The 26,446-nt window shown below is 45.7% G+C and overlaps 1 protein-coding gene across 1 annotated transcript; it reads left to right on the forward strand.

The window, feature by feature from the left end:
* Window positions 1–1,822: 1,822 nt before the first annotated feature.
* LOC121836539 (cytochrome P450 3A19-like) lies at window positions 1,823–26,169 on the forward strand. The gene is made up of 9 exons (XM_042291456.1): window positions 1,823–1,920; window positions 7,600–7,745; window positions 7,830–7,945; window positions 9,253–9,349; window positions 9,466–9,626; window positions 16,033–16,124; window positions 17,646–17,789; window positions 24,374–24,536; window positions 26,001–26,169. Exons 1-9 carry the CDS (start codon window positions 1,916–1,918, stop codon window positions 26,112–26,114), a joined length of 1,038 nt encoding a protein of 345 aa, XP_042147390.1. The 5' UTR covers window positions 1,823–1,915; the 3' UTR covers window positions 26,115–26,169.
* The last annotated feature ends 277 nt before the right edge of the window (window positions 26,170–26,446 follow it).

A 26,446-nucleotide genomic window follows, 5' to 3' on the forward strand; every position in this document is an offset into this window, starting at 1 on the left:
TTACGGTGTCATCTAACTTTGTTTTTTATAAAACAGGCAAACTTTAGTTGGGCTTACGTGAATTACTCGAGAACTGGGCATGTTTTTTTTTCATTTTTATTTCTGTATATTACCATGGTATTTGTTACTCTATACCAGGGGTGGCCAGGCTGACCTGTCCTATGAGCCGCAAACAAAACCACGAAACTTCCAAGGGCCGCCAGGGGGGGGGGGGGGGGGGGGGGGGGCAAGGCAAAACTTTTGTCACGAGCAATAAACGAAACTCGAACTACTTTCAATTTATCCGAGTCGAAAGCAGTTCAACTCTGTGTAAGGTAGCTGTATCACAAGACTACCAAACCGCAACCTGTCTTTCGATTCAAAACGCGTTCCATTTTTGCTTTTTGCTAAAGTGTTCATGTGACCGGGAGGGAGGCGGGGGAGGGGAGGTGGGGACGAAACCACGAGCCTCACTTTAACAAGCGAGGAGCCGCATGCGGCTCGCGAGCCGCAGCTTGGCCGCCCCTGCTCTATACTATTTCTTCAGAGTGTGGTTTAATGAAAATAGCAAAGCATGGAAAAACACAGATTTCTTAGAATCTACTGGTTTTTGTGCAAATCTACTGACTTTTTGGGGACCAATCTGCTAAATCTTTTTTATCCGTCTGGCAACACTGCTCTAATGCCTCCACCGTGCTTCGGTACTACTGATCTCTATGACAATTGCTGGATCGCGTTTGCCCGCACCGCGAATGCGGCCACTGACGGCCATCTTTTTGGTGGAGTTATATTACCTCTAGCCAAGGTACAGCTGCTGCAGCCACTATCATCCATACATGGCAGACAGCGTTGTGGCAGTTGTGGTGGCAGGCTGCCATCAAAATAGCGTGGGTGATATTTCGTGCTTGATTGAAATTGTTTGACGAAACATATTTTTGAAACCCGGTGTGAACGGTAGCCCGATCTTTGAGGACCCGGTGAAAGTTTCACGAAGTCGCAGCACCGGGGAAAAGCAGCACAGCACGCATCGAAAGTCGCATCGAAAGAAGCATCGAAAGCAGACGCCGGTACGGAGTCTGCTCTCGATGCGAGCTGCGCTGCTTTCCCCCGGTGCTGCGCTTTCGCAGAACTTTTGCCGGGTCCTCAAAGATGAGGCTACCGTTCACGCCGGGTTTCAAGAATTTGCTTCGTCGAATAACTTCAATCAAGCACGAAATATCACCCACGGTAGAGTGTACTAGATCCACGGCTATTTTATAGCAGCCTGCCGCCATTGCGCTGTCCGCCATATTACTATGATAGCTAGAGATAATATAACTCTACCAAAAAGATGGCCGACCGTCGTCGCATTCCCGTCCATAGGCGGAGCTGGTCAAACGCGATCCAGCAAATAGACATAGAGATCAGTGTTCGGTATCGACAACGCTGGCCAACATTAAAATGGCGACGCTCTCGGTGTGGTCAGACGACAAAGCAATTTCGCATAAGGCCTATTGTGCAGCAAAAACTTTCGCAGCCTGGCGGTGAAAATATGAAACAGAGGAACGGGGAGAGGAATGGGGATAAAATGTACACGGTTGAGTCTTGAGTACTGCAAACAATTTTATTTCGCAAATTTAAAAACAAATTTATTCGCGAATTGTGCGAGGTGTACGTTTAAGCTTTACATCGAAAGCAGTGCATTCTACCCTACCGAAAAACCCAGCATAACGTTTCAATATCATAATTATGCAACTGGAAATCTAACGGAATTGTTTCTGGAAACTTGAAAGCCAGATTGCAGACAAAGGAATAATTTCCGAAAACCTGAAATCCAGATAGAATCCAGAAAGAATTCATGTTCCATATTCCAGGTAGCAAAAATTTATACTGTTTTTTTTTTGGTAGGGTACACAAGTCGACGGGGCCAATCAATTCGCTTCAAAAGCGCAGCATCATGAAGTTTGTATTTTGTTTTTATTTGCACGGAAAATATCGGGCGCATGTTATTGTCAGCTAAGCGAATCCAGCGCATTGTACGTGTCATGACATTGATATATTTGTTCTGTAGGTCTATGCCTTCTGGTTTTTGACTGTGCCCTGTGTGAAACCGTGCAGGGTATACATAGTGTTTCCCCGAATAAAAGAAATCGTTGCTTAACAGCACTGAAATATATAAACACGGAAGTCGTTACGTTGACGAACTTGTAGATATATTTTTGTTTTTGTTTTATTACGGGTGCCGCTGTGATCGCATATTATAACGTGGCGTCACTGACGGAGAATGTGCATTCGTGCTTCACGTAAGTAAGTCGCAGGATTAGACGACAATTAAACAACAGTCCAGAAACGAGCATGGACGAGTCCTGCCAGATGTTAAAAGCATATGCAATGTCTAAAGATGCTACATAGTTTAGTTGGTAATACGCATAGAGCTGGTATTACCTAGAGTGACTGAGGTGGCTGCTCTACGCCGGACTAACAGCGTTTAAACGCATTCCTCAGAAGGCAACTCGTCGTATGGCGCGTGAGATAGGTATTGGCATCGTCCATACTCAATTTTGAATGGTCATTAGACTTACACCGACGATTTACTTTCGTGATACTACAGTACACTGCCCTTTCAGCTTCGAGGGAGCATGTTAAAACAAGAAATACTATTAAAAACTTGATCGTTCGGTTTACACGATGCTTCAGCTTTCATGTTTCTATCTGTCATAGTTTTAAGATATGTAACAGTAAGAAAGCACAAAACAAACAAAGGGACAAAAACAGACATGTACAAGTCTGTTTTTGTACATGTCTCTTTTTGTCCCTCTTTTTGTCCCTCTGTTTGTTTTGTGTTTTCTTACTGTTGCATCTGTCCCAACACGCTCGTCGAAGTCTTTTAAGATATCTTTTGTTTAATTCAGGGAATGCCTTTATGCTCATCTTTTGTTGTTACTGTTGTATCGCGTCGGCAACCTTGCCAATTCATGTATGTTTTGTTTTGTTGCTGAAACGCTGACGTCATGATGCCAATAAAAAATTGCGCTGCTTGAGTCGAGCAGGCAGAAAATCACGGAATACGACTACTGCGTGTTTGCTACCGGCTGGCTCGGGTCGCTTGCTCGGCCACCTTCCTTTGGCCGATACTACAGAGTGGCGACGAGGAAAAGCAATGAGTTTCGCGGGACTTGCGCCGCCTCCGACGTTCCTACAAACGCCCGGGCAGCCACCTATTCCATGGAATCAGTGGAAGAGCCTCTTTTTCACCTACTTGGAGGCCGCGGGTGCAAGTGACCTCGCTCCGCAGAGACGTAAAGCCATTCTGCTGCATTCGCTCGGCGTGGAAGGGCAACGCCAGTTCAGCAACGCCCCTGCTCTTTCAACTACGCCTGGACTGCCTGTACAACAGACTGCGGTCGCCGCTTCTGGAGACAGCAGCAAGGAGACGCCCACCGGAGGGAAATTGCCGCCCGCGGACGATGCGTTTCAAGTCGCGCTGGCTACATGTGACCGCCTGTTCTCAACGGCGACGAACGTCCTCGTCGAGCGTCACCGGTTCAAGAAACGACTGCAGAACCCGGGTGAGTCTACTGAAGCCTACATTTCCTGCTTACGAGAACTTGCAAGAACGTGCGAGTGGGATGGTTCCCCTGAAGTTGCGGTTTGAGACCAGCTCGTTTCAGGAGCAGCGTCAGACAAGCTACGTGAATGGTTGTTGTTCGAAGGCGCAGGACTGACCTTGGAAAGGGCAATTGCGATAGCGAGTCACTACGAAGAAACGTTGAAAAGTTTGCAAGAATTTTCAGCTTCGGAGGGAGTGAAGCAGATACGGAAATCGAGCATGAACGCGGCGCGAACACGGGACTCAGCTGCGTCACGCTCTGCCCCGGCGCGGGACGCGAAGGAGCGCCGATGCTATCGCTGCGGGTCTGCTCAGCATATGGCCAATTCTACGATTTGCAAGGCCAGAGATAAACGCTGCTCGAAGTGAAAAAAAGTAGGCCATTTCCAAGCGGTGTGCCGAAGTACGAAAGACGAACAGAGCGTGAAGCAAGTTCGAGATCAGGGAGAGGCGCGCACGACGCTCCTACACGTAGCGACGAGCGACGCGCGCCGCGGCATTTACGTCAAAGTTCAAGTCGAAGGCGTGGAAGTTCAGTTTTAGTAGATACAGGGTCGTCGGTATCTATTATCACGGAAGATATCTACATGATGCACTACCAAAAGACCATGCCGTTGACCGCGCCGTCTGTAACCCTACTCGACTACTCTAGCAGCGAGATTTCAGTGAAGGGTTGTTTCCTCGCGAATGTCCTGTATCAGCAGAGGTCCACATGCGTGTTTTTCTACTTTGTTCGACAAGGGACCGCAGTGCTCGGACTGGACACAATTCGGAACCTGGACTTGTGCATTCACGGGTCTACCCTATAATGCCTGCAGACGTCTGTACATCCAAGTACCACTTTCGCGCGTCTGCCGATGGAATTCCGTGCAGAATTCGGTCATCTGTTTGCGGATGAAGTTGGACTCATAAAAGGGTTTTGCTCACCATGTCAAGCGCAAGCCTGGCGTGCCTCCCGTTGCAGGGAAATTGCGCCGACTTCCGTTAGCTCTTCGAGAGCAAGTGTAGGCAGAACTACGGCGTCTCGAGCAATGCGGCATCATTGAAAGCGTGGACGCTTCCGAATGGATTTCACCAATTGTTGTCGTTCGCAAGCAAGACGGCCGCATCCGCCTGTGTGTGGACTTACGTGAAGCCAACAAAGCCATCATTGTCGATGGCTTCCCTCTACCTCACATGGAGGAACTCCTGCACCAGCTGGCTGGTGCAACCCACTTTTCAAAAATCGACTTAGCGTCGGCCTATCACCAGTTGGAGTTGACACCGGAGAGCCGGGACCTCACGACCTTTGTTACTCATGAGGGTCTCTTTCGCTTTCGGCGGGTGTGTTTTGGCCTCGCATCTGCTCCTGCTACGTTCCAGAAGATGATGACAGCGCTACTAAAGGGATGCAAGGGAGTACTTTGCTACATCGATGATGTCATCGTCTACGGGAAGTCAGAGGCAGAGCACACCTCGAATCTTCGAGAGGTCCTCAGCCGCATCGCTGCTGCAGGACTACGCCTTAACAACAAGTGCGTCTTCAATGTCCTGGAGCTTACGTTGCTGGGACATGTCGTCAGTCACAGGGGACTGGCACCTCTACAGTCGAAGGTCAACGCCATCGTCAATGCACCGCGGCCTAACGATGTCGCCGAGTTACGGTCATTCCTCGGACTCGTTGGCTATTATGCCAAATTCCTGCCCCACTATGCGGACATTGTGGAGCCTCTGCGCAAGGTACTGCGGCAGGGTGTCCGTTTTTCTTGGGATGCAGAGGCGGCGCAGAGCTTTCGTCAGGTGAAGCTACTTCTCTCTACCTGCAGAGCCATACATATGTTCGACTCCTCACTTCCCGTGGTAGTGACCACAGATGCCTCCGAGCACGGACTGGGAGCCGTGTTGCAACAGAAATTTCAAGGCGAACTCCGCACCGTTGCCTTCGCATCCCGAGCACTAACTCAAGCCGAACGTAATTATTCGGTTGGGGAGAAGGAAGCGCTGGCGTGCGTCTGGGCATGCGAGTACTGGCACGTTTTCCTGTGGGGACGGAAATTTGAGCTTCGTACAGATCACCAGGCCCTGGTCACCCTACCGTCGTCAAGAGGAGCAGGTCGCCGGTCGACACGGATTGCAAGATGGTCAGCTCGCCTGCTTCATTACAACTTCGACGTGCTGTACCATCGGGGGAGTGACAACAAGGTAGCGGACGCACTTTCGCGACTACCTTTACCGGGATGTCAAGAACAGGAAGAAGAGATTGTGTCTCTGGTATCCTCTTGCGTGACGAAGCAGCAACTACAGGAAGCGGTCAAGTCAGACTCCGCGATTCAACTGGTAATGTCCTTCGTCAAAACACAGTGGCCTTCGAAACGCAACCTCAGCTCTGAGCTTCTGCCCTTCTGCCATGTCCGGGAGGAACTCGCGGTCATGGATGATCTCCTACTGCGGGACGAGCGCTTGGTAATTCCGGTCTCGCTGACCTCCACGCTACTGGACGCTGCGCATGAAGGCCATCCCGGCATTGTTCGTACCAAACAGAGACTTTGTAACCAGTATTGGTGGCCGGGACTTGATAAGCAAGTGGAGCAAGCAATCAACTGTTGCAGTATTTGCCAGTCAGCCGACAAATCCGCCAAACCTGCAGTGGCACCCCTGCAGCCGATTCCATGGCCTGAACGTGCTTGGCAAAAGCTGGCGTTGGATATCGTCGGGCCCTTCGGAAGGGCCAGGGAGAGTTGCAAGTTTGCAATAACATTAATAGACTTTTACTCAAAGTGGCCAGAGGTGTGTTTTGTCTCGACCGTGACATCGGAAACGGTGATGAACTTCCTGACATCGGTCTTCAGCCGTGAAGGATATCCCGACGAACTTGTGACCGACCATGGACCACAACTGACGTCTACTACGTTCGAAGATTTTCTTCGACAGCGAGGGATTAAGCACTCCTGTTCCTCCATTTACTACCCCCAGAGTAACGGGCAAATAGAGCGCTTCAATAGGGTGCTGAAGGACTTCGTTCAGCTTGCATCATTGGAGCAACGTCCCCTAGAAACGGCAGTACTGGAGTACCTTGCTGTTTATCGGAGTACCCCCCAGGCAACGACAGGTGTGCCACCGGCGGTACTGCTGCACGGTCGTGCCCCACGGACCATGCTGGACATCGTTGGGTGACCTAGTCCAAGATTCTTTGGTGACCCCAGTTCAGAGATGGCCAAACTACGGGAGCGAGTGAAGACTAAGCAGAAATACAGCAAGGAGTATACGGACCGAAAGAGAGGTGCGAAGACTCCAAAGTTTCAACCAGGCGACTCTGTGAGGGTGAAGAAACCCACTATCGCCAAAAAAGGTGACCTGTCCTACAGTAAGCCACAAACGATTGTGGGACAGAAGGGTCCAAGTTCCTTTATTCTTGAAGATCACCACACGTGGAACGCTTCAAAGTTGTCAAGCGTACCGCAGATGCCTGCAGGTGATACGCAGAGTCCAGCCAAGCCCATGTCATCTCCCTCAACAAGCGTATCGAGAGATTTTAGTGCTTCCGAAGTTTCAGATGAGGCCGAGGACGTGGAGCACCTTGAGATACCCCTGGATAGCGGAGGAGAGCCTGTAGAGGAGCAAGTGCTGGGGGAAGATCAAAGCCGGCCGCTACCGAGAAAGTCGACTCGAGAGCGACGACAACCAGCATGGCTTCAAGACTACGCCAAGAAATAGACATTCTTTTGATTGAAGTTAAAATTGCGTAGAAGTTAGATGTTGCATTGAAGTTAACTTTTTGCAAGGGGGGAGAGATGTTATATCGCGTCGGCAACCTTGCCAACTCATGTATGTTTTGTTTTGTTGCTGAAAAGCTGACACCATGATGCCAATAAAAGATTGCGCTGCTTGAGTCGAGCAGGCAGAAAACCACGGAATACGACTACTGCGTGTTTGCTACCGGCTGGCTCGGGTCGCTTGCTCGGCCGCCTTCCTTTGGCCGATACTACAGTCACTATCGTCTATTTCTAGGTCGCTGCCCGCGGTATATTTCGCTTTGTTTTTTCACGTTGCAGGTTTTACGCAAACTTTGGCCTGGACGTGATTGCAAGGTGCTTATTTGGCATAAAACTGAAGCCGCATTCGGACGTCACCAATAAGTTTGTCATCGAAGCCAAGCGCGCATTTTCGCGAAACTTGACGCTTCCTCTGGTTGCCATATGTAAGTTCCCACGTAAAACAATTTTTCGCCAGTATTTAGAAAGGTACAGTTTCTCCGAATAATAGGGATGTTTTGCGTTTGCAGACCTCTTCCCGGGTTTGATACAGTGGTTTAACGTTAAGCTCCTTAACTTCGACATAATTCGCTGTTTTAAGGACCTCGCTGGAAACGCTATACACGAGCGAGGCAAGGGAGGTCATGTAAGTAACACTGACAGCTCTGTATAAGGCGGAAAATATTCAAAACAAAAAAACACTGGCAATATTAAAAAAAAAAGATATTTCTGCCGAATCACGATATCGACCGCAGCGGATGTCAGAGCAGGAGTCTTACACAGAAACATTTAGTGACTGGATTAACTAAGATTTGCTAACTAACTTTTTAACTATACTTGTTAGCTGGGACACTTTAATGACAGATCTGTAGCCTATCGTAAGTATAGGTCAAATAGGTTGTTAGATTTTGTTTCCGTCTGGCAACTGCGGGAATCAAGTGGGGTTTGGCCATCACACTCCAATGCAGGTTTTCGGCTGCGAGACATTCTTCATGCATGACGCTGTTTTGCAGGACCAACGATATATATATTTATTAGTGAACCCAGAAAATGTTCATTGATTAAGCTTTTGTGTACTAAATCGGATTTTCGGGCAGTTAGATGGCGATCACGGCCGATGAAAAGCAAAGTAAAGCCGACGTTGAATGTTTACGCGGTGTGAAGTCATCAGAATGTGTAATCGTAAATAAAATTTTTATCAGAAAGCATGTTGTTTTTAGGAGTCCTGAGGTCTAGAAAAAAACTGATTTTCATGTCACGTGAGAAAACTTTCTATAGTGCAAGTTTGCCTATCCTCATTACAAAGATCTGGAGCGTTTTATCGGTTTTCTACATCTATTTCTCAATAGTGATAGTGAACACGCTTACAGCTATCCTGCTAGTATTTTTCCACTAACACTAATAGAAAAATGACACAGATTTGACTAAGTTTATGGCGTAGCTTCACAGCCGTCAAAGGGAAGTTTGGCTACTACAGTATAACTGCTAACTTTGGGTTGTTAAGGAGAATCACGCAGCATTGATTACATGAATGCATGCCGGTATCACTAATAGAGGACTGCACTGAGCTGCTCCAAACTTATATATGTGCTGCTCCCAAGCTTCTTCAACTTCAAAGTGTAAAATCTTGTAATACAAAAATGATCCAAAACGAGATTCTTTTTTTTTTCTGCTTTAAATATTGCTCTAAACTCCTAATTCGCTGGACCACTCCTGTTGAGAGTAACCTGGAAAGCACATGACTGTATCGCGTGCAAACACATTCGAAACCACCCAAAGCTCACCGTAATTAAGCATGACAAATCATACTTATATTGCACGTACCATACATTCTAGGCTCCCCGCGTTTATCCGAATAATCCAAACAAGTTTTTAAATATTTTCTTCTGAACCTCGAATTGCCTTGAGCATGAGCAGTTGTCGGACTTGGTGTTATAAAGTCTTCTTTCGCAGAAGTCCAAAGACTATCTCAAACTTTTGATGGATGCACGTGAGGAACGCCATGACACAAATGGATATCCAAACCGTCGTGAGACTCCAGAACGTTCAGGTGACGTGCTTCATGGAGTAACAGTTTCTTTTTTTATTTTGTTTTTCGCGACTGTTCCGGAGCTTTTGGTTATTTGCAGTGCGTAGAGCGTAGGACGATGGCAACTTTCTTTTCAGTACTGAGTGAAGTCGAGGTGCTGGCACAGTGCGTCGTCATGTTTCTCAGCGGCCAGGACAGCACGTCGTCTGTTATTGCACACACTGTCTACCTGCTGGCCTTACATCCTGACAAGCAAATGAAACTTCGAGAGGAAGTGGACCGATGCTTCAGCTCACACGTACGTCGTGTCGTTCACGTAACATTCCTTGGCCTGTGCACACGCGGCGTGTGAAATTTAACGGGTGGAACCATACCGGTAAACGCAGGGAAAGCGGCTGCCTGGAGAGCGAAAGGAAAATGTGCAACTTATACAGGAAAACTAGGAAATGAGCAGTTACGCGTAAGGCGTTTGTTCTGAACCATAGTCGCTGACAGGGTGACGATGGCAGTGAGAGGTTTCAGCTGTCTATCCTTCAGTGCGAGCTTCCCCTTCGATAAAACTTCGGTGTCTGGTGAGCCCCTCAGCGCGGGCGTTCTCGCGCAGTCAAAGCACGGCGGAAGGCACGAGTACGTATGCCGGAGGCCGGGCACTCGAAAGACACGCCCTGCCATTTTGATCGTGTCGGAGACTATATTGACCAAAAGTGAAACGTCAGCGAGGTGGCTTGCCAAGTGCTTTTTATATTCACTGACGAGGTGAGAAGGGCGGGACGTTTTTTTCGAACGGTCGGCTTCCAGAGCTCGCTCGTTTGCCTTCCGCCGTGCTCTGGATGCGGGTGCACGCTCGAGGCTCCCGAGTCGCCGAAGCGTTACAGAACGCAGGGGAGCTCTCGCTGCAGGCGGGACGACTGCAGCTCCTCCTCGCCGCCCTCTATCTTTCAGCGATTACAATGTTAAACGGCACCCGGGATCGCCGAGGTTACCGAGAGATACGATTCAAGTACACGAACTCTGGCAGGTTTCGTTCTACATTCTCTCGCGGTACGTAGTCGCTCCCATGGATGAGGAAAAGAGAGGTGTCGGAACAAGGCCAGAAAGAGGGTCGAAATTCCAACAGGACTTCGCGCAATCTCCCAACGGTTCTATATCCCACATTGCCGCGCAGACGGAATCGCGCGCCTCCCGGCCTTGAGAATGCGTGGGCGAATGAAGACGGTGCCTCGAGCTCTTGTCATGCTGCGCCATCTCACGGCGTTTGTCAGAAATGGGAGCAAATGTTCGACATACTTGCAACGTGCAGAGGCGCCGCCGATCAGACACCTGTCTATGCTTCCACCGTGCTTGCTCCATAAACGAGCATGGCAAATGCAATTTACTCGTTCGTTTATTTCATTTCTCTCAAGTTATGAGCTCACTCAGGGGCGAAGAGAACGTGTTTACTGCCTTCTAAATAAAGCACATGCGCTCGAAATGGGAGCCTCAATAGGGCCAAGGTCAACACTTTCGGCTTCCGTGTCCCCCTTGCCCTTGGCAATTAGATATTCGAGGGCGTGGAGGAATAAACACGAATGGCAACCCCGGGAGGCTACTTCGGTCCGCAGACCTTGATTGAATAGAACGCGCTCTCCCCTCCTCCAGAGGCACGCCACAGCATAAGAAAATAGATGACGTCGGTGCTCCCGGTTACCTTTCTTACCAAACAAGGCGACCACGCGTGCCGGCGGTGCTGTTCCGCAACCTGATAGACAGAGAGAGCGCTCTGAGAGGAAGGAGTGCCATCGAAAGGAACCATACTCCGTTTCCCATCAAGTCCGACCGCATGCCAACGTTACGATCAGACGAAACCACTCAAACAGCACTAAAAGTTAATCGTCACGGTCGTGTTTGGGCGTTTTCCAACACCGGTTAAGGCCCGTTCATACTCTTGCAACCGAGTACGACTGAGAGAGACGAGACCGGTTTTTAAGCCTTTTCCGATCTCTTAGGACCAGCTCCGCTGCAGCGAAGCTGGTCCTAAGAAGTCACAAGAGGCTTAAAGGGACACTCAAGCGGTTTTTGGAGAAGCTACTTTTTGGTGCGATGGTGTTAAGGAAGTGTCAGCGAATGAGTATCTTCAGTTTTAGAAGGCAGAAACGCCTATTAATCACGCAGGAATAAAATACGTGCGGACTCTTTTCTGTACTTGCGAGGACCAATGAAATTATCGTATGTTTGAAAATTTTGGCGGTCTTTTTAAAGTTTCGCTAAAAAAACAATTTTCAGTTCATTTAAATATGTTGTGCATGATAATTTCACAAGACGTAAAATATTTCTAGTTTAGAATACGCGATAGCGCAATTATCGTTTCACAAACAAGGGACTACGTTTTCTCAAAGCCTTCCTCCGCGGGGGGTGAATTTCCCGTTCCCCAGGGATGCGCGGAAGCGCACGTATCTCCGCGCGTTGCAGGCCGGCTCCTTCTAACCGCAAACGTGGCGTCGGTGGTGATCGTCGGCATGGACGGCCTGGTGAAAGCTCATCGTTCCGCGTAAAAGCGCTATCCTTGACTGTGAATTTTCGTCGTGTTTCGCTATGATAACCCAGCACGTACTAGAAGGGAACATCCACCTACTCGTGCGGCGATGTCGTGGCGGCACTCTCAAGACGGCAGAAGCGCCCGTGCCGTCGTGTTCGTTTACTTCGACTACAGTGGTGCTTTCTAAGCATTTGTGTCCTCGAACATCGCCCGGATTTCTGATTTGGCGCATTTCATGCGTGTGCTCAAGTTCAAGGTATTACTGGCGCGTACCGTATAAAGGATACGAATTTTCACGCGTTTTCATCACCGGAGAAAAGTGATTAGGGTTAGCAATCCTGAACGCTCGCAACGTCTATCTGATCACGAAATCACGTTGCTATATCGCTGCTAAGATTACATTGTCTTTTATAATCGTAGAAAAGGCGTGTGGCGATATTTGTACTATTGCAATGTCGTGTATTAGAGTCGTGATCGTCCAAGACGGCGCTACATCTTTTTATTTATTTTTTCATTCGCTGTACCCTGCAAGCCTATCAAGAAAAAATAATAAAGCTTTAGACTAGAAAACTGTGTCTATATACTGTTACGGCATTGAGTAGCAGTGCGCCCCCTTTTTTAGAGGGGCCGGTGACACAGCTGACGGCGGCGTACAGAAGCGGTCGCCGTGCTGACGACCCGCTGCGCTTGTTGTAGTGGTTACAGGTGTGTGTACAGGTGGTATTGGTACGCGCGGCGCAGTGCGGTCGTTCCGGTCGCTCCGGTTGCAACGGACGCAGTCGTAGGTACGCGCTCGTTGCACATGTCTGAACCAGCCTTCCCCCCGTTCTCCCGAGGCGAAAGTCAACGTGGCGACATCGTTTGACATCACGTACCAAAGGTAACGCTGCGATGTCAAACGTTGGTTTGGTACGACTTGCCCCAACCGCAAATCGAAGAACGCCCGAAAAGGTCTGCGTTTCGTCGTCCTCGGAACCCGAACATGACTCCGAAGCGCTGCTATCGTCCACATCGCACGTCGGAGTGGCGTCATAGCAAATCATCCCCAGGTCGGCTGTCCGCCGAAGAACTTCAACCTCTAACGGCGTCAGGTCCTCGAGCGTAGAGAACTCCGCCATGATCGAAGCTCGAATGACAAAGAGGTTCGGCCGATGCGGCCACAGATGCGGCTACCTCGGGATCACTGCGCGACGGAACGTCGTCCAACGCCATTGGCCCGAGATCCTTTTGATTAGCGTGCGACGACCAATGAGAGTGGTTTCGTTTTCGGATGGATCCGAGGTTTGGCGGCCTTCAATTACATTTTTATTAAAGAAATAATCACCGTATGACTATACTTTTTGGTTTTTAGGGATACTTAAGGCGTCTAAATTCAGCTGTCATTATCAAAACACGAACTCAAAAACCACTTGACTGCCCCTTTAAAAACCGGTCTGGTCTCTCTCGGTCGTACTCGGTTGCAAGAGTGTGAACGGCGCTTTAAACTAATATGACGCGCAGAAAAAAAAAAGAAAAAAAAAAGAAAAAGAAACGCGCCGCAGCATGGCATACTCACTGAGCGCGAATGGGTTAGCCCGTGATAGAGTACAGGTCCGGAGCTCTCAATAGAGTTCCTGTATACTCTGGGAGCCCCGCCATCTTGAAATATCGTCACTTCCAGTATGGGCGAAAACATGGTTTTGCCGTCGCCACGGCAATAGAATACATTTAGGATTTATGCGTAACTGTCGCCCGATCTCGTTTTGACTTCCCCATTTTTTTTTTTTTTTAAATTTGTTGGTTGAAATGTTTTATTATGTTTTCGTCGCCCATACCGGACGTGCTTTCAATGTGGCTGTGGACGAAAGTCAGCAAAAAAGGTCTATACAGGAACTCTAGCTCTCAAGTTTGGGCAGCGCGTCTGGCGAGCCAAATCGAACATTTCTCGGTCCCGTTTCGGTTGTGCGTCATTACGCTTTTTTACGTTGCTCACGGGCAACTAAGCTGTCAGAATTTCATTAGTGGGCATACATTCTCGAAAGAAAATATAGAGAACAATTGAGGTGCAAAAAAAAGACATTCTAATCATTCTGATAGGACACTGAAAGCTCGAGCCGCATTTCTATTTGGTTTATTTAAACTTTCTTTAGTTCTTTCAGACGCCCTGTCACCACGCGTAGACAGATGCTGACGCACGCTTGTGAACGACCCTACTTAGCCCGTGCATTATCGAACGCTGAGGCGCCGCTTTATGCACGATGCGAGCATTACATGGTCGCGTCTTACGATCGCGGTCGTGCACCCTGGTCATGAGAAACGGGACTATCACTCTCAAGAAAAAAAGGGAATAAAAGGGTGTATTGTTGCACCCTTTGTCCCATATAATACACCCCAAAACTTTAATTCGACGTACAGCACCCTATAGTCGAACAGACGGCCCCAACTTTCACGAGCGGCCTGATAGCCGTGTGGTACAACCTATTAAAATAGCTAATGTACGTTTTACTGACTACAAAAAAAAAAAAAAAGAAAAAAACAATAATGAGGGTTTTCTTGGCCCTATTGTAAAACTTCGGTGTTTTCTTTCTGTGGTCTTTGATACGTACTTTAGCTATTTCATAAGTTATATCGCACCGTTATCAAGCCCCTCGTAAAATTTGGGGCCGTCTGTTCGACTATAGAACTCTGTACGTCGAAATGAATTTTTGGGGTGTATTATATGGGACAAAGGGTGCAACGATACACCCTTTTGCACCTCTGTTTCTTGAGTGTGTTCGGGCGACAATGTATGTCTCTTCATCCCACTCTCTTTCCACCGTCCGATCTCAAGCGCGCTGGAAAGAGCACTTGAGGGAGCGCTGAAAGCACCGCCAATATTCGACCATAGCGTCGCCTATTTACGAGCCCTGAAATATTTGCAAGGCCACGAAACGGAAAGACCAAAGACCGAGAAGGAAGGAAACTACGGAGAAAGGCGAGACAAAGCTTTTTGGGCGAGTTGGTCAGTAGTGAAGGCTTCGCCGTTACGCTTACCTGCGGCGTTCAAAAAGCGGTTATCATTTTTTTAGTGAGAAAACACCTTTCTTGTGGTCTAGTCTATGAGAGGTTGAGGACGTAAACGTATTTAACGTCTGTTTCAACATTAAAAAAAAAAGAAACGATTTGATGGAATTAATCAATTATTTAGGAATTAATATATCCTCTTTTTTAAAATCCTATATACATTCAAATGGCCTGTGCAAAAATAAAAAGTAGGTTAAATTAAAAGGACGTTAAAGAGCCAGACTAGAAGCCGTAAACCGCGATATAAGAAATTGCATGATGTGCCAAATAATATGCGTATAAAGCTCCTCCGAATCATATTAACGAAAGTGTGTTTCCTTGTTCCACGTATTGTTTATGGCTCTCGTAACAATCGCTATTGTCGTCTTCGTAATTATCATGCTGTAAACCATAACCACTAATCTGAGCACCAGGAAAACGGCCGCCATCGCATATTTGGTACGAATATTTCTGTATTTTTGGCATGCGCAAGGGGCTCATGAGAGTATTTTCGAATTACAAGCATATTTTGGTCGATCAATGGAATGCGCCTGTCAAAATAGCGATAACAAAAAAAAAAGAAAAAAAAAAAGTATTAAAAAAAAACTTTTTATTTTCAGGTTTTTAATACAGAGATAATGGGCATGTGCCTGCACATTCCAGTTGTCCAAACCTTTGACATTATTAAGATGGCAATTTGGGCCAGTTGGTTCATGATCGAAGATCGGCGCCGAAAAAACAAGGGCAAGAAGAGACTAAACACTGGCGCACTCGGAATAAATGTTAGTTGCGAGTGCGCCAGCGTTTATGTATCTTCTTTCCCTTGTTTTTTTGGCGTCTGTCTTCAACTTTGACATTATCATCTTTTGTTTTGAACGGGACACTGCGAGAGTCGCGTATAAACGGATCTAGTTTGCCAGAACGTACACAGGCTTTATTACCGAGGCGGGCCTAGGGAGAAACGGAAGTGCGTTTATAAAAAAACACAAAATAAAACATGAAGTATATAACGTCTTAAAATACAGACTAAATATGGGCTCACAATATGTATAATTACGATGCTGTTCACAACGTAATTGAAGTGAAAAAAAAAAGAATCTACTATCAAGAAGAAAAAAGAAAGGAAAAAGGTGCCAGGCTGATGTTTGATTTTTTTTTTCCTTCAAAGGGTGAGGACATCCCTCCAGAAGTTGTCTTGAAGCTGAATTACCTTCACGCGGTTGTGTCGGAGGCTTTGAGACTCTTTCCTCCTGCAACAAGGTATGCTTGCAACATAGGCCGATCTCTAAAAGATTTTCTCAAATAAACTCGGATGTTAGAAACTATGTCTAACAAAGATAGTTTATTATGCTATGTGTTTTACGCCATTTGTTCCTAGAAACTGCACGCTGTATGTTTAATGGACACTTGTAAAGGAAAATACAAGGAGGTTCTGTTGCTGGTAATATTGCGAATCTAGGATTCAAATATAAAACTAAACTAAACAAGAAGTACCATAAATCGGCCGAGCTCCGAGAAGCGCTGGTTAATGCAATAAAAGCGCTTATTGATGGTTTTTTATGCTGCGTCTTTTTACCAGTAACCAGGCTAAAATGTTCATGTACCACCGGGCTACTGATGCATTTAAGGTTTTCTCACAAACAAAATAGAATACTTTAGAACGGCATTCTGTATGCAGGTTTCTCCTCGAAATTGATAAATAAGCAATTTATATAAAGTATTTTGATATGATTCATAATTTGTTCCCGAACACTACGTACAGGGTGCGGTAATATGCGCTGTGCCAGCGGCATTCAGGCTGAGGCAGCATATAAAAGCCACGTGGGCAGCCCTGGGTACGTGAAGCTACTAAGTCGGTGTCATAGCTAGCAGGCTGGAGTCATCCCATGCGTCATTTTACTATTTTAGACTAGTACTAAACTGAGACAGCTTATATTTCCGCTTACTGTACCTTTCTACACTCTGTCGTAAACCACGAGTCGTATCGGCATCGTTATTGACTTCAACTGCATCGGAGGTGCTTTCTAGTTAATGTAGTGCAACAAAACAGGTAATTGATTATGATAAAACAAACGGACAAAATTGCTTTAAACACCACGCCGAAGAGGTTTTACTAACCTTTTAAGAAGTTAGTTTTCCTACGGGTATACCTGAAGTTTCATATAATGATATTGTGCATCAAAGGTGTGTTTGGTAGCTGAGAATCTGTAAAAAATATTTCCAGCCACCTTGGCCTATAATGTATGGAATCCAATATTTAAGTGTAGATCTTTTAAGCTTGTTTAGCGGACATTATGCAGTCATTTCGGGGTATGAAGACAAACAGGTTTATTAAATTTCCCGCCAAACTTAGCGAGGAAATTGAAGGCGCGTGACATCACAAACTTACTCCGTGACGGCAATTTTTACTCTAAATTGAACGGGGAATTGACGTCATGTAGTCTGACGTCAGGTGACGTGATCGTCCCGTCTTATGTCACGCGGCGTCAGCTCACGTGACGTAAATTTTCCCGTTTAATTTTAGGAAGAACTGACACCACGTGGTGATGTCACGTGACGTGACGTCACTCGAAGTTGTAACGTGACCAGACATCACGCTGTCATGTCTCTTGAGATCACGTGGAGTCAATTGGCGTCAGGTCACGTGAGTATCAGAAATGCCTGAAGTCGAAGTGGGCGTCAGAATGTTTAGTTCACTTCGAACCGAAGCTCTCCTTAATAGTTGTATGCTCTTAACATAACACTTGAGATTTCGGGTTGACTGATTGTGCTTGGCAACAGGATTGACAGGTCCACAACGGAAGACTACGCTCTCGGTGACACAGGCATCACTCTTCCCAAGGGCTGCACAATCACCGTGCCCATTTATGCCATGCATCGGGATCCTTTGAATTTCATTGACCCGGACTCTTTCATTCCAGAGAGGTACAGCTATATTCTTTTATTAAACGAGGTGATACTGCTTTGTGTCTAAAAAGTGGCAAATCTTTCGAAATTAGGAGTCAAAGTGAAATGCGTTATATTTCAAACAATTGCAAGAGTTTATTCCGCAGTGTTACTCTTTAAAAGATAAATAGGTGCTGGACACTTGTGTCATAAATGAACATGGAGCTCTATTTAGAGTAATAACTGAGTTTTCCATTGGGGTCGAAGACCGAAGAAAAAGGGAACGTGAATGCATTGACTTAACATGCAAATATTTGTTTTAAGTATGAATTTTTGCCTTGTATATAATTTATTTGTGTGTAATATTTAATTTTGTTATGTGTTTTGTACAACTCTTTCCCCAACTCCTGCAATAGCCCCAGCGAAGCTGCAGTAATTCAACATAAAAATAAATACACAAATAAATGTTCTAGCTCTCATAAGCGCCTTGATATTTCCGTGAAGCATATTAAAATCTATACATATATTTAATTTACGTCGAGAAATATTAATGTAGGGTAGAAATAAAAGTCCTACGGGTCGTTCAATTTTTTTTTTTTGTAATTCTACCCTTGCGTGATACTTGTTCACCCGTGTTAAAAAAAAAAATATAGGTGGAGTTTTTTGAGGTTGCTGATCCCTCCTTCAGTTGCCTCAAAGTTAACAACAAACTTCATCTAAAAAATAAAACTCCCCAAAAATTTGACAGACGAAAAACAAAGAAAGGAACTAATGTATCACACTCGGGTACTAGAGAAAATAATGCCCCTTTCGTAATTAAGATTAAATCTGGGATGGAAAAAGGAATATTAATTTCGTTTCATCGACCAGTATTGTTGCATTGCAATTCCCTAACTGGTTTTGTATTACGAGGAAGCTTTCGTATCGGTATATCTATTACTCAAGAATAAAATTTAAGTAGGCCAAGGGGGACATTTGTCATAACTTTGAATCTATTTGATAATTGTACTTTTTTATATATCTGCCAGTGGAGGTGAGCACCGACAAATTCTGCCTAAAAAACAAACGGATGTGGCACATCGCATAAGAAAATCATATGTGATTTCAGTACAGCAATACTGTGAGGTTCTTAAAAAGGAAATTGCCAGAGATTGATAACCTTTCATTAAAATAAGCAGTTTGTTTTCAATGTAAAAGTGATAAGAACATAGTACACTGAAACACCACTAAGTATAATGTCACCAAGTTCATTCTATTGTGCAACACTTTATGAAGTAGGGTAACACTACAAAATTCTTTGGTTTCCTCTTGGGTACAATGGTTGAGCTTTTCAACTTGTTTAGAAGGGACATTGCCTGGGTTTTGTATTAGAACCGAGGGACGCCCCTCTTTATCAATTTAGAGTTGGCTGAGTCAAAAGCCAGAAGGCTTTTGACTCAGCCCACTCTAAATAGATAAAGAGGGGCATCGCCTCATTGTGCCCTCGGTCGGCACTGCCGAAATCCTCTGCGCATGTGAATAGAGATAGTTTTGACTTCCAGACACGTCGCTTGGAACACTCCGGTCTTCCTTCGGTTCTAATACAGGGAGTTGCGAAATCACTTTTAAAAAAAACTGAAAATCTCAACCATTGCACCCAAGAGGAAACCAAAGAATTTTGTAGTGTTACCCTACATTTACAAAGTGTCGCACAATCTGAAAAGGATAGGATCCAAGTTCGACGTTGACGCTGTTTTCACTGCCCCGTGCAAATGATCTAAAATGTGCGCTATGGTGAGCGGGCCGAAAGTGAAGAAACCTTCTTGCTGCAAGAAACACTCCACAAAGTTTGTTCATTGTGCCACTGAGGTGGTTCACGGGATTCCTTTAACTTGTGCTCTTGCTTACACAGGCCAGACGGGACGTTGCTTCAATAATAGACTTCGAGAACATGCGGCTTCTCTTGTCAACAATTACGATTCTCCCTTGCCTGGGTATTGTAAAACTTGTGGGCGTTCCCCCATGCTGGACGGTGTGCAGGTGGAGGGACGCAACAAAGGAAGGTTAGAAAGAGGGTTGCTGGAGGCGGCAAAAATACATGCTTGCGGCAAAGGCATTTGCGTTAGCATTTGCATCGGTGTATATGCAGTCTAAAGAGTACACCTTCATTAACACTATCTAGGTTGTAAAAGTTAACACGGCTCGTTTTCCTTTCCTCGTTCGGGTTGTGCGGCGGGGTGATGTAGCTGTTTTGCTAACTTTTGAACAGGCGGTTGTCGGATTAAATCAACTGATTTGGCGGTACACCGGGTTTCTGTTGAGATGAGATTACGCGCGTGCACGTTGATAGAAAAGTTAGAAGCGTTCAATAGGTTAACTTTAGTTCCCAGTTAGCGCTTGTCCCGTGTGCTTCTTCCTCTTTTTGTCCCGTCTTTTTGCGCTATTTTTAATATGAATGTCGATTATCCCCTTGCCCAGCAGACCAAGCTTTTATGATAAAAGACGAGGAGGCTCATATGCCATATAGACAACCAAGCATGGCGCTTCACTAGTGCCCCATGCGTGCAAGCATGTGCAGCGCGTGCGTGAACATAGCATTAGCAAGCTCGTAAATGCATGCACTTGCCAGCACGACCAGACGACCAGAGACGGAGGCGGCCACATGCCTTGCTTGCTAGCGTCTATAGGGAGTATTCACTGGCGGCCATATCCGTATGCGCTGCCACTGAGCGCGTGCTGACGGCGAGCTTCCGCAGTTCTTTTGGAGCGTGCATTTAGCACCATCAAGGCTGCCGGTCTTAGCAGGCTATTAACGTGAGCTCGTTCTGAGCATGCGCTCTAAACATCGCCCTAAAATATGGAGTCCAGTGAATACCTCCTATAATGAGCCCCGCGCTCTCGTGAATAAAACAGTTAAAATTTGGATCTGGAGCTGGTTGGACGTTCCTATAGGGTGTTTTCCCTTGACGAGAATCTGCCATTTTGTTGTTATATGTCAGCGTTATGAAGTTATAAGCTATTGTGCCCAACCAATTTGTGAATGTAATGTGAATATTCCGAGTATACTCGGCCTCTGCACGTACCAGATTGCTCATAACAACAAAATAGTGGATGAAATAACGTTGGTGAAAACACCCTATAGTGATACTAGAAGCTCCGCCTTCAGCGAGAACTTTCTGCCCTTAATAACACAAATGCGAATGTGCAGGCACGCGCAACCAAATCACTGCAGAAGCCAGCGATCTTGCGCAGAAGGCGTTCTGGTCTCAGCTTAAGGGTGTATAAACGAAGTATTGGTACGAATACATGATAGGATAAAGCATTGAAGACGAGGACTTAAACCTATATTTTTCATTTAGCAACAGTATAGAATGACACAAAATAAAATACCGCCCCCCCCCCCTTAAAAAAAAAAAGGTTTTAACATTTTTGAAAAGGTTAAAGGAGAAAATTGATGAATATTAAGGAAAGGGAAATTTACTTTAAATTTTAAAGTTTAAAAAGCACTAGTGCCACGATGAGGTATCTGTAATCTAGTTATCTCTGGCGCCAAGCATTCGACACCTATATTTGTCAATGATAATGAACGTGCAGAAATATTGTTGTTGAGAGTCCCAGGCAAACGATTCAATGATTTCCCTTTCATATCTGTTGTTTTGCCCGCCCAGTATTTTAGTGTCAGAGAAATAAGAAGTACAGTCATCGCACGTGCGGCGGTGAACGACGATTGGGTGAAAAGACTCATTTGAAGCCTTTGATGCTTCCAAGTTGCGTTTTCTGAGTCGATGGTTAACGCATCTCCAAGTTTGTCCAATGTACTGACGTCGGCAGCTTAGTGGAATTGAATCAACTTTTCTTTCTTCGTACTCCACGAACTTTTTGGCATGTTTAACATTGCAAACTCTGGGACTGTCGCCCTCACTTACTCTTTTTTTACAGATCTGATTGAGGCGCATACGACAGGAAAAAACCACACTCGTGTCGAACTTGGAAGCGACAGATTGTAAACGGTGCGCGGAATAGTGCATGTAGGAAACCACAGCGAAACGACCTTTTTTTTTGGCAACAGCTTACAGAAGGTGCGGCCTGAGAATGAATCTCTCAAGGGTGAAACCAAGTAGGCCCGCAGAAAAACCTGCTTTTATCAACCTCTGATGCTGCAACTTAGGCTACTTTCAGAGAAATGCGTACACGCCTTGCAAAATGAGGACTTGAAAAGCGCCCTCACTGTGCCATGCTTAACTCACTTTGAATGAGCACTGGTGAAAGTGAGGACTGGTTTCCCCGACCTTGGCTGGGAGGCCCAACAAAGACTTGAGGAACGACGATGTAACCACTAAGCTGCGGCAGTCAGTAAATTGAACAAACTGCGAGATGTGTTAACCATTGACTCAGAGAACACAACTTGGAAGCATCAAGGGCTACAAATGAGTTTTTTTAATCCAATCGTCGTTCACAGCCGCACGCGCGATGACTGTACTCCATGTTTACCTGTTACTAAAATACTGGGTGGGAACAACAACAGATTTGGGAGAGAAATCATTGACTCATTTGGCATTGAAACTGTCAACAATTTTCTGCACCTTTATTATCACTGACAAAGGCAGAGGTCGAATTCCTAGCAAGAGGACTAGATTACTGATAGCTTGTCGTGACGCTATTTTTTTTTTAAACGTTTACATTCATAGTAAATTAACATTGCCTTCACCAAGCTTCTCCTTCCTCCCTTAGCGAACGTTGAAACCTTTGAGGGTAATTTTATATATTGTGTCATTCTACGTTGTTGCTAAATGAAAGCAGTTCTGCCCCCGTCCTCGATGTTTTATCCTTTCATGTATACGTATCGATTCGCCAACACGCTCCTTCTTATTTATTAAGTATTCGTAGCTTCTTTTTTCGAAGAAAATAGTTCAAGTGCGTAGTCTTCTAGAATCCTTTAATTCTGTCTTCGAGAGCTGTGCATCAAGATCAAGCGGTGTTCGGCAGACGCAGCGTTCGACTAACTCGCGCGTCAGTCCCGAGGTTCTGTGTTCATGGCGAAAACAGACGGGAGAGCGCCAACTGCTATCTGAGATGCAACATTTATCCCTCCTTAAGGTGGATAGCGGTGAACTGGTTTCTTGGGCCGGGTCGACCGCCGACGAACTGTAATGGACGTCTTGTATTCGGCTACGTAAGATTGCTCCGGCGGGTCACTAATAGCCTTTTGATCAGGTGGTTCCGGCGTCGTGCTCTCCGGTTGCACTACAAAATTCCTTTGTCATGCGGACAGGTTTACATAGGACAGTCGGGACGCTGCGTCAACGAGAGAATGCGTGAGCATGCGAATTCCCTGCGGTCAATGACCGGAGGTCACTTGTACGTACATGGCAGAGACTGCCAGTGTCACCCCGTCTTCCAAAATACCTTAATCATTGGCAGGGGTCGCACAAAAGTGCAAAGAGAGGGGCTGGAGGCGCATGCTATCGAAAAAGCTGGCGCGGGGCACTGCGTCAGCCAACCTTCTGTTTATCTTCACAAAAAAAAGATAGATTTTAAAGATGACTGGTGAGCGACACGCCATTGGTTGTTTCGGCGTTGGTTGGCTGTGTGGTGTTTTCTTGTTTTGAGCCGTTTTTAATAAAACTTCAGCTGATAGTCTGCGCTTGTCCTGTGCTCTTCTCTCGTCGTCTTCGTCTTTTTGTGCGCTGTTTCCAATTTCCGAAGCTTTTAATATGTCACCAAAATAAACCATCACCCAAGCAAATTGTCGCAAAAAATCGACACTGCGAAGTCCAACGCTAATGCTTCACGCTCGAGTTTTCCCGGCCTTCGACAGTCTGCGGGATCGGAATCCACTTGACTTGTCGTGGCTTTCAACTCGATGCGAGAGCAATGGGCTTATTGGAGCCGTACGGCGATGCGTCGCACTCCAGGCGTAGGTGCTTGGCGGGATCGAATTGCGCGAGCATCTTTACTTGTCGTAGGCTTGCTTGGACTTTTCGAGCTACTCTTGTTGCTCCGGACCACAGTTACAGCGACGATATTTGACTATAATCCGTTTCACCTTATGTTGTACCGCAGACAATGCTAGAAGCGCGAGCTCATAGCGTTGGGAGCTACTCTTAACGCACGAGAGCTTGTGGTGCCGAGATGTGTTCTAAAGCAAGGAGCTCGCGCTTGTAGCTTTTCCTGCGGTACATCATAAGGTGAAACAAAGAATAGAGGAATGTAGAGTTGAGCGAGCAAAGTAGCCATGTTTCGAAGGAACTTGTTATGTGATAAGACCGATGCACAAACGTAGTTCGCTTATGTTCTTGGGACTTGGAGCTTTCATCACTGCATACAGGTTCTTCTCAAGAGGCTGCAGTGAGTTGCGGCTGATTTTGTGACCCAGGTAGCCGACATCCGGCGCCGAGAAGGTGTATTTATCCTTCCTTAACATGACGCTGTTTTCCCGGGAACACTTTAAAACTGCCTTAACGCCTGGTATGCTCTTCAGCATAATCTCCAAGGTACGCTAAATATTCCCGATACAGAAGCGGGATAATTATTATTTCTTCAATAAGAATTTTAAGAGCCACCAGTCAACTGATCCTGCAATTATTCTTGTTGCCGGGATGATCAACATCATTGTAATTTTGTTGTTTGGCGTCACGATACAGGTTCACTGAAGACAACGCTGCGTCCGTTCTTCCGTACACCTATTTACCATTTGGTGCTGGCCCCAAGGGATGTCTAGGCATGAACTTGGCGCTTCTGGCAGTAAAGCTCTGCCTGATGTACTCTCTTCGAGCTATTGAGTTTGTCCGGACATCGAAAACAAAGGTTGGTCAGCCTTGTTGCAATTTCTTGTGAGATCAATATGTTTTTTTCGAAAAGGGCACACAAAGCATTCCGAGTAGAATACATTTTTAAACCCGACATGTTCTTCACAATAATAATAATAAAAAAAACTATGATGTACGCACGCTATTCAAGTATTTAATTTGTTTTAACCAAGGAGAAGGTTAAGAAATGTCTTCCAAAGAAAGAAGCGCATCTCGGAGTCCTTGTCACTTAACATGATAGTTTTCGGCATGCTAATTGGCAAAACGTCTCGTAAGGGCCTTTTAGCCTCGCACAGAGGTACTGCATACGCTTTGTTTTTGTTCAGTGCTGGCATTAAAAAAACATTTTGATGCCCTCTCGTGTTTTTTTTTTTTTTTTTTTGCTTTTGTGTAGGAAATGTTTATAATTAATTTAGAAGAATTTCAAAAATTTAGTGTGTTTGATTTGTGCCGCATGACAACCCCCTGACTCTCGTAATCTGAGCGCACCCATAGTGTAATTTTTTGAGATTTTCGTTTTGTTAATGACGGCTCCTTTCATGCTCCCTGCAGACAACAAAGTCACAAGCCTCCGTATTACCGTATTTACTCGAGTAATAGCCGCACTGTTTAAGAAGAAAATCTGAGGGTTCGCTTTTCCGTGGAACAGGCGGATTGCCAATCGCCGCGATCGACAGCATGATTCCAGCGGTTTACAGGACAGAGATAACGTCTTCGCACGAAGATACCATCTGCGAAGATTGCATTTGGGTGGAGACTCACGCTCTCGATCTACTTATTCGCTATGTTATTTATGCGGAACACGATGATTGGCTGTATATATGCTTTGCGGGAAAGCAGACGCAAGGGCCTTGTTCATAAATAGTGCGGCTATTACTCGAGTAAATACGGTATAACTAGCGTGCCCATCATGTGCAGAAATTGTTTTACTTCGAAAATCTCCGCGGTACGTGTGCATTATATATTGATTCTTGCTGTACGATCTTTGTCCTTCTAATCGCGAGTTGTTCTTTTTTTGTTTGCTGTGTTGCCGAGAGAAGAAAACAACTTACTATGTATGCTTTCTTGTTGGTATCTTTGTGTGTGAATTATGCGTCAAGAATGCTGGTCGTGGTAACATGCATATTTGGTATGCTCGGAAATCAAAACGTTTAAAGTGCGTTCATGCATATATGTACATTTATGGAACAATTTTCTCTTCTATGAGCTGTTACCTTTTTTCCCCACCCCCCCAATCTGACGGTGTACGTTCGGCCTTTGGCTGTAACCCCCACGTTAGTTTTTTCTCTTTCGCAAGCCTTCTCTCTCTCTCTCTCTCAGTGTGCTGGCTGTAAACTTTATGAGTTCATGCCCAGTCAGGCATAAATTTTGTCACTGCTTCTCTCTAGGCATTAACCGCGGAGCATGCGTGAACACATGCAATATTTGTTTTGTTTTGATAGTGACATTTGTTACTTCACAGGTGCCTCTCAAGTTTTACAACGGTTTCGGATTACTCCACTCCGCGCCTTTTTCCGTTGGAATAAGAAAACGAAGCACTACACCAACGTCAATCAACGTTCACACTACGAATTGAAGGCCCATGGTGTAATTAAAATACTATTTTTTAAGCATACGGGTATTACGTGGATCATCCAAGGATAAAAGTAAACCAAATGTATACGCATTTGTCAGTTTAATGCATATGTAGAAGTGAGTGTAATACAATTATTTTGGCCTTACTCGTCGAGCTGCCCCAGTGTCAGAATTTATTGAGCGTGAGACTTTTTTCGACGTTCCATTCAAATCACAGCTCTCTCCCGTTTTCAACTTTTGGCATGTCACTTAGAACTTAAAACGGCATATTTTAAACACTCCAGATAGTTTCATTACCAACCAAATTTTAGCATCACTCGACGTACGAAGTGC

Source organism: Ixodes scapularis, unplaced genomic scaffold, assembly GCF_016920785.2.
Source record: "Ixodes scapularis isolate PalLabHiFi unplaced genomic scaffold, ASM1692078v2 PGA_scaffold2__306_contigs__length_199485367, whole genome shotgun sequence".
In the NCBI taxonomy this organism is placed as follows: Eukaryota; Metazoa; Arthropoda; class Arachnida; order Ixodida; family Ixodidae; genus Ixodes; species Ixodes scapularis.